Below are 11,765 nucleotides of genomic sequence, written 5' to 3'. Positions count from 1 at the left end.
TTTCAGCTGCTGCCTCTGTCTTCTTGTCGCTGTTGACGTGTCTGCTGAAGTCTGCGTCTCCTCTCTATTTATCCTGCGCTCTCGCTGCTGTCTGACCAATCAGGAGGCTCGCAGCTCAGGACAATAGAGCAGGTTTAAAGGCGTCAGACAGAGCAGGAGGGACGTTGTTCATCAGGCCGTATGTCAAACAAATTCAGATGATATAACGTCTCTGAGCACCGCTCAACGCCTCCGTTCACAGAGGATTCATTAAAACTCAAACAACACATTTATAACTTAAAGAAAAAATATGTTTTAAACATAGACTGGAGGTTTGTAAATATAAATAATATTAGTTACATATTATATTTTATGGTAGTATATGAAACAATAAAACCTTTTGTTTGGATTATTTTTGTAAAAACTTCATTTTCTGTTCATTTGGTTCATTTCCAATCAGTTAGTTTAGAAAGTGTTTTAGTCACAGAGCAAAAATAGAAATATACGATTCTATATACACAGAAAATAAAGTTTAAATATATAAATTCATCTTTACTTTGGTTTAAATTCTTCTGTGTCAGTTTTTTTCATTCAGTGGGAGCTGTGGGAGCTGTGGGAGCAGTGGGAGCTGTGGGAGCAGTGGGAGCTGTGGGAGCTGTGGGAGCAGTGGGAGCAGTGGGTGCAGTGGGAGCTGTGGGAGCAGTGGGAGCAGTGGGAGCTGTGGGAGCAGTGGGAGCAGTGGGTGCAGTGGGAGCTGTGGGAGCAGTGGGAGCAGTGGGAGGAGTGGGAGCTATGGGAGCTGTGGGAGCAGTGGGAGCTGTGGGTGCAGTGGGAGCAGTGGGAGCTGTGGGAGCAGTGGGAGCAGTGGGTGCAGTGGGAGCTGTGGGAGCAGTGGGAGCAGTGGGAGCAGTGGGAGTAGTGGGAGCTGTGGGATCAGTGGGAGCTGTGGGATCAGTGGGAGCAGTGGGTGCAGTGGGAGCTATGGGATCAGTGGGATCAGTGGGAGCAGTGGGAGCTGTGGGAGCTGTGGGAGCAGTGGGAGCTGTGGGAGCAGTGGGAGAGTGGGAGCAGTGGGAGCTGTGGGATCAGTGGGAGCAGTGGGAGCAGTGGGAGCTGTGGGAGCAGTGGGTGCAGTGGGAGCTGTGGGAGCTGTGGGATCAGTGGGAGCAGTGGGAGCAGTGGGAGCTGTGGGTGCAGTGGGAGCAGTGGGAGCAGTGGGAGCAGTGGGTGCAGTGGGTGCAGTGGGAGCTGTGGGAGCAGTGGGAGCAGTGGGAGCAGTGGGATCAGTGGGAGCAGTGGGAGCTGTGGGAGCAGTGGGAGCAGTGGGAGCTGTGGAATCAGTGGGAGCAGTGGGTGCAGTGGGAGCTGTGGGATCAGTGGGATCAGTGGGAGCAGTGGGAGCAGTGGGAGCAGTGCGAGCTGTGGGTGCAGTGGGAGCAGTGGGAGCAGTGGGTGCAGTGGGTGCAGTGGGAGCTGTGGGAGCAGTGGGAGCAGTGGGAGCAGTGGGATCAGTGGGAGCAGTGGGAGCTGTGGGAGCAGTGGGAGCAGTGGGAGCTGTGGAATCAGTGGGAGCAGTGGGTGCAGTGGGAGCTGTGGGATCAGTGGGAGCAGTGGGAGCTATGGGATCAGTGGGAGCAGTGGGAGCAGTGGGAGCTATGGGATCAGTGGGATCAGTGGGAGCTGTGGGAGCAGCGGGAGCTATGGGATCAGTGGGAGCAGTGGGAGCTGTGGGAGCTGTGGGAGCAGTGGGTGCAGTGGGATCAGTGGGAGCTGTGGGAGCAGCGGGAGCTATGGGATCAGTGGGATCAGTGGGAGCTGTGGGAGCTGTGGGATAAGTGGGAGCAGTGGGTGCAGTGGGAGCTGTGGGATCAGTGGGAGCAGTGGGAACTGTGGGATCAGTGGGAGCTGTGGGATCAGTGGGAGCAGTGGGTGCAGTGGGAGCTGTGGGAGAAGTGGGAGCAGTGGGAGCAGTGGGATCAGTGGGAGCAGTGGGAGCAGTGGGAGCTGTGGGAAAGTACATAAGTAGTGAGCTTGATGTAGTTAAAGTATTGCAGTAAAAGTACATAAGTATTATGAACTTGATGTAGTTAAAGTATTGCAGTAAAAGTACATAAGTATTATGAACTTGATGTAGTTAAAGTATTGCAGTAAAAGTACATAAGTATTATGAACTTGATGTAGTTAAAGTATTGCAGTAAAAGTACATAAGTATTATGAGCTTGATGTGGTTAAAGTATTGCAGTAAAAGTACATAAGTATTATGAGCTTGATGTAGTTAAAGTATTGCAGTAAAAGTACATAAGTATTATGAGCTTGATGTAGTTAAAGTATTGCAGTAAAAGTACATAAGTATTATGAGCTTGATGTAGTTAAAGTATTGCAGTAAAAGTACATAAGTATTATGAGCTTGATGTAGTTAAAGTATTGCAGTAAAAGTACATAAGTATTATGAACTTGATGTAGTTAAAGTATTGCAGTAAAAGTACATAAGTATTATGAGCTTGATGTGGTTAAAGTATTGCAGTAAAAGTACATAAGTATTATGAGCTTGATGTAGTTAAAGTATTGCAGTAAAAGTACATAAGTATTATGAGCTTGATGTAGTTAAAGTATTGCAGTAAAAGTACATAAGTATTATGAGCTTGATGTAGTTAAAGTATTGCAGTAAAAGTACATAAGTATTATGAGCTTGATGTAGTTAAAGTATTGCAGTAAAAGTACATAAGTATTATGAGCTTGATGTAGTTAAAGTATTGCAGTAAAAGTAGTGGTTTGGTCCCTCTGACTGATATATTATTATATATGACATCATTAGATTATTAATAGTGAAGCATCAGTGTTAGAGCAGCATGTTACTGTTGTAGCTGCTGGAGGTGGAGCTAGTTTACACTACTTTATATACAGTTAGCTAGTTTAGTCCAGTGGTTCCCAACCTAGGGGTCGGGCCCCTCCAAAGGGTCAGCAGATAAATCTGAGGGGTGGTGAGATGATTAATGGGAGAGGAAAGAAGAAAAAACAAAGTTCTGATACACAAATCTGTTTTCAGTTTTTGGACTTTTTCTCTAATCTTTGATTTTTGCTGAAATATTGGATCATTTGAACATTTATTGAAATGAAAGCATGTGATGTACTGATGCTACTTTCTAAATATCAAAGATGAAACCGGACCGGGTCTCTAACTGGAGTCTCAGATCAGAGACGACTGCGCTGACTACTGAGATAAAACTTTACTCATCACCTCATTGCAAACAGACCTCTACCTATTTATACACCCATAACACACAGACAGCACAGCCTGTAACATGTAGAAGAACTTCAAAGATAATTATTGATTTGCACTTTTCATTTATTGTCTGTTTTTTACAACCTAACTTTGTGGAAAGAAGAAGAGGAACAACAGGTTATGGAGAGTCTGTTGGCAGCACTTTGCTTGTGTCAGTAGCTCAGCTTTATCACTGGGGAACACCCCTAACAAATAACTTTTAAAATATTTGTATGTATATATCCCCTCGTTGAGACCTGCTGATAGACGTAACAGCGGAGCAGAGGAGAGACACTGAGATAGTGATGTAACCAACCTGCACTCTGGTATTTGACATGTTTTCTTCTTTCTTCCAGAAAACAAATCTTTTTTAAAATATTTGTATGAAACAAATATTCATTAAAAAAAACACTATTTGTGCTTTGCCAAATAACGTTTGTATTCAGGCACACCCCTAATGTTTAGCATTTTGGTTTACTTTCTGTCTGAATCTACTTGTTAACGTTAATTAGCTCAGTGCATGGTTAGCTATGGAGGCGTCCCAACCGAGGAAACAGGTTTGGTTTCAGAAGTCAGAGTTTCTTCACCTACAAAGTGCTGAAGATGTGCAGGACTTTTTTCAGCCATGAGTCGTGTCTGCAGTCGTTCTCACACACCAGTGGATGCTGGTCCATAGAGGCAGAGGAGGTTGTTCCTCCTCTATTTTTTGAGAGGCAAGAGGGAGATCAAAATATAAAAAAGAATATTTGGTTGAAATAAACCAATACCAAATCTCAGTATTATTTATAAAATATTTTTTCTCTCTTTGGAAAAAATCTATTTTGGTTAAAATGTTTCAACAGTGACACCTGCAGGGCAGGAGGAGAAAGGGCAGTGTTTGTGAAGTGGTGGTGGGGGAGCAGTGGAGGGGGAGTGGGGGAAAGAGGAGGACAGGCTCCTGTTGTCCTCCTCGGGGCGGGATCTCCTTCCTCAATTTAATGTACTTCATTTTTTTCATGCTAATCTGTGATTGGCCAAGACACGTTAATTGGCGCTCCTCCTTAACCAATCAACAACCAGAATGCAATATTGACATCATGTTGGTCCAATGATAGTTTCCAGATTTCATCTTCTATTCTCCACCACTGTGAAGGACGTGAGTTAGGGATGTGCAGAGAGCCCAGTATTTGTATTTGTATCTGTATTTGTTTAGGTAGCAAAATTATTTGTATTTGTATTTGAATAAAAGTGGAAAGAGGCTTAAAAGTCCTGTTTTTGTTTTTTGATTACACTTATTATTTTAGAAAATTAGAGATGAAAATGAAAGTGATGTCCAAATTAAGAAATGTGGGTCATGTAGCAGGTGGATGTGACTCCCCTCATTGAGACCTGCTGATAGACATAACAGCGGAGCAGAGGAGAGACACTGAGATAGTGATGTAACCGACCTGCTCACTGGTATTTAATGTGTTTTGTTTTATTTATTTTTCCCAAAAACAAATAATTTAAAAAATATTTGTATGACACAAATATTTGGAAAAAACCCACTATTTGTGCTTTGCTGAATAACGTACTTGTATTCGGGCACACCCCTAACGTGAGTGTGACAAACTGTCACTTCTTTTATGGAGCAGTATATAGCTGCTTCCGTTAGCCAACATTTAGCTTGTTGTAGCAGCCCTGAAGGACTCTTTATATATCCATTGAAGGACTGTTAAGGACTGTTGTTAAGCTAACGGGAGAATGGATCTGGACTGTGCAGCGCAGCAGCTGCAGGATGCCGCCACAGAGGCTGGTGAGAGAAACAGCCGGAGAAACAACCAGGAGAGTTGGCTTGTTTGTCATTGTTGTTAGTGATATCAGACTGGTTAGCCAGCAGCCACAAAGTTCTGTTAACTAACAAACAAGATGACCAACAGCTACAAATGGATGTTATGACATGAATACTTCATCTCCATGATAGAAAGGAGAAGACATCAGATAACGTGAGTCAGATACAGCTTCTCTCTCTCTGTCTCTTTGGTTGCTAATTTCATCTCTGATAGTTACATGTATCTGTGTGGCTGTTATGTGAATTTATCTACTTAACAAGAATGCAGCAGAGATATACATATAATGTGTTGTGGGTAATTTGCTTGTTGAAGTTACAGTGAGCTGTCTGGACTCACTCATTCATGTGGAATTGATCCAGTTTTTAATTGAGTGGTTGTTCAGTCACCTGTTGAGTGCAGGTGGTCTGGCTTCTTGTTGTGACAATTTCTTCAATTACTTCTGTTTTAAGTTGAGTCATATATTGAATAATTAGCTTAAAGTAACTTGAATAATAAGTGTTAACATGTCAACTTTGTAGACATTATATACAAACTTTGTATGAAGTTTGGTGTTATTATCATTTATTTTATAGTAATTATAGGTCTTATATTTATAATTCAGTAGTGGAGATGACCTATGAAGGGAAGCAAAAAAGGAGTGAGGGTGACAGTTTAGTGATAAAGTGCTGTAGAAAAATACCATCAAAACTGTTGGTTTTCCTCCTGTCCTCCCCAGTTTTTTGAGTCACCAGCCGCCACTGTCACACACACACACACACACACACACACACACACACACACACACACACACACTATTTCCCGTCTATGACCTTCATCCAGCAGTTAATTACATTCCCAGGAAGCTAAAGCCTCAGCAGTCTGCCTCTGTTTCAGACTTCACATGTGCCAACTAGATTAAATCTCAGTAGTTTATAGTTTGGTTTCTTGTGTATTTTTTCCATTTGAGATGCAGACAGCTGACAGAGCTTCATCACATCATCATCATCTTCTCTTTGTGCTCTTCCCATGAAAGTTATGTTGACATGATGATGTGATCTCAAAGCAGCGCGATGGATCGTATTCATCATATTTATCATCTGTTCCTTTAATAAGCTCCACCTCTTACAGGATATCATGTGACATAAAGCAGGAAACAGGTTCTTACTGTTCAGCTTCACTGGAAGGAGGCAGACAGACGGTAAGATTTACCTTCATTACAAAACCGTGATTTAAACTGAGAGGACAGTTACAGCAGGAAGCACTGAAGACCTGAAGTAGTGAAATAGTTCAACTTCAACCTGCTGCTGACTGAAAAAACACGAGTCAAAGTGACTGAGAAACTTTCAATAGCAGGAAACACAACTGACTTCCTGTTTGAACGTCTCGTCCGCTGTGTTTTACTTTTAAATGAAACACACTCTGTTTTAGTCTGTACAGGCTGTAAAAGACGCTTTTTGTGTGTACTGTTGGGTACAGCCTTTATAATCTGATGCTCTGTTGGTTGAGCATGTTTGATAGACAGTGTTTTACTGTTATTGACTTTGTGATGCAGAACGTTGCGAAGTCGTCGCTCGTTTTTCAGTTTGTCTGTTTGTTCTTTTTTTCTTCTTCTAACTTTTCATAAGTCAGTTTTTCTGGGAAAAGACGGCCCACCCAAAATACAGTTTCTGCCTACATCACTGCTATGTGAACCTTAAGTTCCTGCACAATAAAAGCTTGTTCTGTACTGTACAGATAGAATCAGATAAAACCTGTTAGTCATTAATCTTTAGAGGAGTTGGTAGGTGTATCTTTGAACTTTTAAATGAAACACACTCTGTTTTACATGTGAAGCAACAGCATTTATCAGAAGAGGTCTGACAAAGCTCCGCCCCTCAGCTGACTCACCTGAGACAAAGCAGGAAACAGTTTATTCTTCGTCTCTAAAGAGACACACAGACTGAAAAACAGACGATCAGATTCACCTTCAGACCAAACTAACAGCTTCCTCTGAGTGAGAACAGCTACAGGAGAGAAAAGTGAAAACTAGAACTCTGCTGCTTCAACCTGCTGACTCTCCACACACTGAATGTGAGTTTGACTAAAAACTGGAGTCAAAGTGAAAGTAAATGTCAGTGAGGTTAGTAGAGGAGGGAGGGGAGCCATGACTGACTGTACTTTCTGTCTGCTGTGTTTTCAGCTCCACTCGGAGACAAAATGGCTTCCAGATCAGAGGAGGATCTCTGCTGTCCGGTCTGTCAGGACGTCTTTAGATATCCTGTTGTTCTGTCATGTAGCCACAGCTTCTGTAAAGACTGTCTGAAGAGCTGGTGGAGAGAGAAACAAACACGTGAGTGTCCAGTTTGTAAGAGAAGATCTTCAATGGAAGAACCACCTGTTAGTCTGGTGTTAAAGAACCTGTGTGAGTCCTTCTTACAGGACAGAGATCAGAGAGCTTCAGAGGCTCTCTGCAGTCTGCACTCTGAGAAACTCAAACTCTTCTGTCTGGACCATCAGCAGCCAGTGTGTGTCGTCTGCAGAGATTCAGAAAAACACACCAACCACAGATTCAGACCCGTCGATGAAGCTGCACGACAACACAAGAAGAAACTTGAGGAAACTCTGAAGCCTTTAAAGAAGAAGTTAAAGGTTTGTGAAGAAGTTAAAGTGAAGTTTGATCAGACAGCAGAACACATTAAGGTCCAGGCCCGACACACAGAGAGGCAGATTAAGGAGCAGTTTAAGAAGCTTCACCAGTTTCTAGAAGAGGAAGAGGAGGCCAGGATGGCTGCTCTGAGGGAGGAAGAGGAGCAGAAGAGTCAGATGATGAAGGAGAAGATGGAGGCTCTGAGCAGAGAGATAGCAGCTCTTTCACACACAGTAAGAGCCACAGAGGAGGAGCTGAGAGCTGAAGACGTCTCATTCCTGCACAACTACAAGGCTGCAGTGGAAAGAGTCCAGCGCTGCCCCCTGCTGGATGATCCACAGCTGCTCTCAGGAGCTCTGATAGACCAGGCCAAACACCTGGGCAACCTGACCTTCAACATCTGGAACAACATGAAGGAGATGGTCTCCTACACTCCTGTCATTCTGAATCCAAACACTGCTGGTCCAAAACTCATCCTGTCTGATGATCTGACCAGTGTGAGAGGAGGAGAGAAACAGCAGCTTCCTGATAATCCAGAGAGGATTGACTCATACTCCTCTGTTCTGGACTCTGAGGGCTTTAACTCAGGGACTCACAGCTGGGATGTCGAGGTTGGAGACAATACAAGCTGGTCACTGGGTGTGTTATCAGAGTCTGTCCAGAGGAAGGGACGCATACGGTCTGGATTATGGATAATAGGGTTCTATATAAGTAAATACTCAGCACGTTCACCATCAGCTCCCTCCACTGATCTCCCAGTGAAGAAGAAGCTCCAGAGGATCAGAGTGAATCTGGACTGGAACAGAGGAAATCTGTCGTTCTCTGATCCTGATACTAACAAACACATACACACCTTCACACACACTTTCACTGACACACTGTTTCCATTCATTAGCACTGGGGATAAACTCCCACTGAAGATTTCCCCACTGAAGGTCTCTGTGACAGTGGAACAGAGCAGTTAGAGACGACGACGACGATGATGATGATGATGATGATGATGATGATGGTTCTTATAATTACTGTCATTTATTTCTTAAAGGGAAAAGTGGCTGAATTTAACCTCTGAAGCTTCTGTCCTGCTGCTGTCTCATTATTCCAAAATATGTTCATGTTGTTTTGTTTTATTTTCTGATCTTTATAGTTTGTGTCTTCAGCCTTATTTTTAGTTTTTTATTGATACTGTATCATTTTCCATAGTTGTTAATGTTTTCTGATGTCGATGTGGATCCATGAAGACCAGCAGCCAAGAATCAATGACTGTATGTTAAACTGTATTTGAGATTAAACTTTACAAACATTAAATCAGTTCATGTTTAATTACATCACGAAATGTTTTAATATTTAAAATATATTGTTTATAAGAATCTGTATGAAATAATCAAGATATTTATATAACTGTCCATTAAATAATTCTGTCAGAGGAGTTTTATTTAAGGTGGACGTGTGAGTTTTAAGGTGGACGTGTGTGTTTTAAGGTGGACATGTCAGTTTTAAGGTGGACGTGTCAATTTAAGGTGGTCGTGTGAGTTTTAAGGTGGACGTGTGTGTTTTAAGGTGGATGTGTGAGTTTTAAGGTGGACGTGTCAGTTTTAAGGGGGACGTGTGAGTTTTAAGGTGGACGTGTGAGTTTTAAGGTGGACTTGTCAGTTTTAAGGTGGACGTGTGAGTTTTAAGGTGGACTTTTTTCAGCCGTGAGTCGTGTCTGCAGTCGTCCTCACAGCTCCAACAACCTCCAGCGAGAGGAGAGGCAGCCTGACAGGCGAAACCCAGGGCCCTGTTTTAAACCACTCTCGGTATTGTCCCACAGGTAATCAATAACAGCTGTTACAGGTTCTATATGTAGGAATCAGAAATTCCTTCTCATTAGTGACGTCTGTTGTCGTTAAATGAGCTGCAGTCAACATCCTGGTGATCGCCTTCATGTGCTTGCAGACGTGCTGTGGCCGCTGACCGGTGAGAGCCAATCAGCATCGCCCAACACGTATAAATATGCGTTAATCAGCCATCTGAACCTGACCCGACCCGCAAACCGCCAACTTTGTTTTTACCAACTGTGTTTGCTAAAATCCGGTAGGCTCAGTGAGTTTATTACGACTTCTGGACTAACAGGAAAAACAAACATAAACTACGATGTGCCGTCGCTCTGGAGCTTGTTTCCTGCTGCTTTGTGGAGGACATGATGTTGTTTTAGCTGTGTGTGTTCGGGAGGGGACGAATTGTCATTGCGGGGATGTTTGTTGTGAAATGTGCAGCGGTTGATGGAGGCAGAGCTGAAATCAGTCGACAGGCTGTCACAGACAACTGAGAAAATCGGTGAAAGTTTCATTTTTTACATTACATCACCAGCTGTTCACCCATTCCTGGGACTTGCTGTCGTTTGTTCTGAATTCGTACAGCTGAATGTCGATGAGCACTCCTCTGGGTTGATTGGAGGGTAATGGAGATCACCTGAGAGCAGCTGGGTTCATTCCCCTCTTGGCCAATCAGGGTGTGACAACAGGTTTTTTCTGGGGTTTAAGAGAAGAGAGAAACTGCACACCCAGGTCGCTCTCATGGTCTGTTCAGGCCCTTTAGACTCTTCTTTCCTGTCTTTTGCATTTCTGGTTTGAGGGAACCGTAGAGGGAATACTACAGAAATAAACCTTTCAACCAAGTTTCCTGCATTGGGTTGATCTTAGTGCTATTCATGCGATAGCCTCACAGCTGCAGGCTTTATTCTGTTAATCGTTGTACATATTGAAGAGACATTTTTTCATTATTATTGTACAGAAACTTGTGAGATTGTTTCTTCAAGTGAATATTATTTGTGTCTTTTAAATGTTTTTATGTAGTTGGCTTCTTACTGACCAGCTGTGGTCTGAAGTTTCAGTATCGGTACACACACATAAAAATAAAAAACAAAACATTAATACATGAAAAATGCATCACAGTTCAACATGTAGAACTTTTAATATGTTTGTCCACTAGATGGAGACATTGAACCACAAACTGCAGGAGTGTTTCATGGGCTGATCTGGACTGAATATAAGGAGTTATTGCAGCTGTTGTTATTACTAATATACTATATTAGTGATACTATAATAATGTAATATATTAGTGAACTTGTTGGACACAACCTGATGTGTCCACTGTGTTTGTGTTGATAGTAGAAGTTGATGTTAATTTTAATATTTCTCTGATTTGATGTCCTGGCCGCCCCTTTTTCTTTTTTTGTAAATTATGTTGCTTTTAGTTTATTTTCACAAACAATAAATGGCTTTAACTGAAGTACTTCCTGTTTTTTAACTGTAGCAAAACAAACAAACAAAAAAACCCATTTAGATTTATTTCTTATAAACACTTATTAACTGATTATTAATACATTATACTGAGTTATAAACATTTATTACCTGTTTATAGACAGCGTCAGTCACTCAAAGGTAACTAGCTTTATTTTGGGTAAACAACCCAACAATAGAATAAATCACTAAAACTGGCTCCTACTGTGTTTGTGTTATCAAACTGGGTAAAATTTGAACCCAGTGATTTTTAGTGTGTAGTGGAGTATAGTATAGCATAGTGGAGTAGTATAAAGTAGCATCACATGGAAATACTCAAGTACTAGTACTTATGTACAGTAGTTGAGTAAATGTACTGAGTTGCTTTCCACCGCTGGCGTCATATCACAACCTCTTGACTTTCTATTACAGTTCTTATAGAAATTGACAACGTAGCACATTGAGATAAATACGTAAGAACGTATAAAGACACCAGATTCAGCCTCCTGCTCTCTTCTTGTCACCACTAATTACATTAATCCAGTCAGAGCACCTTAACTCCTCACAGCTGAGAGCAGAGAGTCAGGCAGTAACAGGTGGCTGGGACACCTCCTCCTCCTCCTCCTCCTCCTCCTCCTCCTCCTCCTCTCAGACCAGCACACTCTCAAACACTCGGACTGTTTCCTCTCTGACTGGCTGCTCTTTCCTCTCGGCTCTGGCTCGGTGTTGGTTTGGTGCCACAGTATGAAGCTGCCTCAGAGTTCGGTGGGTTAACTGACCCCAGTGATTGGACTGCCAGGCAGTGGAGGGGAGGGGAGGGGGGGGCAGGGTGAGGAGGCTGCTGGGAA

At 42.7% G+C, this 11,765-nt stretch overlaps 3 protein-coding genes across 3 annotated transcripts in view; 2 read left to right on the top strand and 1 right to left on the bottom strand.

Moving 5' to 3' along the window:
• LOC122981347 (nuclear factor 7, ovary-like) overlaps positions 1 to 9,161 on the top strand; it is a 49,209-nt gene extending 40,048 nt beyond the window's left edge. The window contains exon 5 of the transcript XR_006403214.1: positions 9,096 to 9,161. The gene's annotated coding sequence lies outside the window, so the exon portion shown is untranslated. The remainder of the gene's footprint in view (positions 1 to 9,095) is intronic.
• The window catches only part of LOC122981346 (nuclear factor 7, ovary-like), a 504,535-nt gene that overhangs the window by 359,606 nt on the left and 133,164 nt on the right, over positions 1 to 11,765 (bottom strand). The gene's annotated exons all lie outside the window — the stretch shown is intronic.
• Positions 7,222 to 8,801, top strand: LOC122981351 (nuclear factor 7, brain-like). Its single transcript, XM_044350049.1, has one exon. It carries the CDS (start codon positions 7,228 to 7,230, stop codon positions 8,620 to 8,622), a length of 1,395 nt encoding a protein of 464 aa, XP_044205984.1. The 5' UTR covers positions 7,222 to 7,227; the 3' UTR covers positions 8,623 to 8,801.

The sequence above is a fragment of the Thunnus albacares genome, chromosome 4, assembly GCF_914725855.1.
Source record: "Thunnus albacares chromosome 4, fThuAlb1.1, whole genome shotgun sequence".
NCBI classification, from domain to species: Eukaryota; Metazoa; Chordata; class Actinopteri; order Scombriformes; family Scombridae; genus Thunnus; species Thunnus albacares.
The sequence above is the reverse complement of the archived record's forward strand: the minus strand, read 5'-3'. Positions and strand labels throughout refer to the sequence as shown.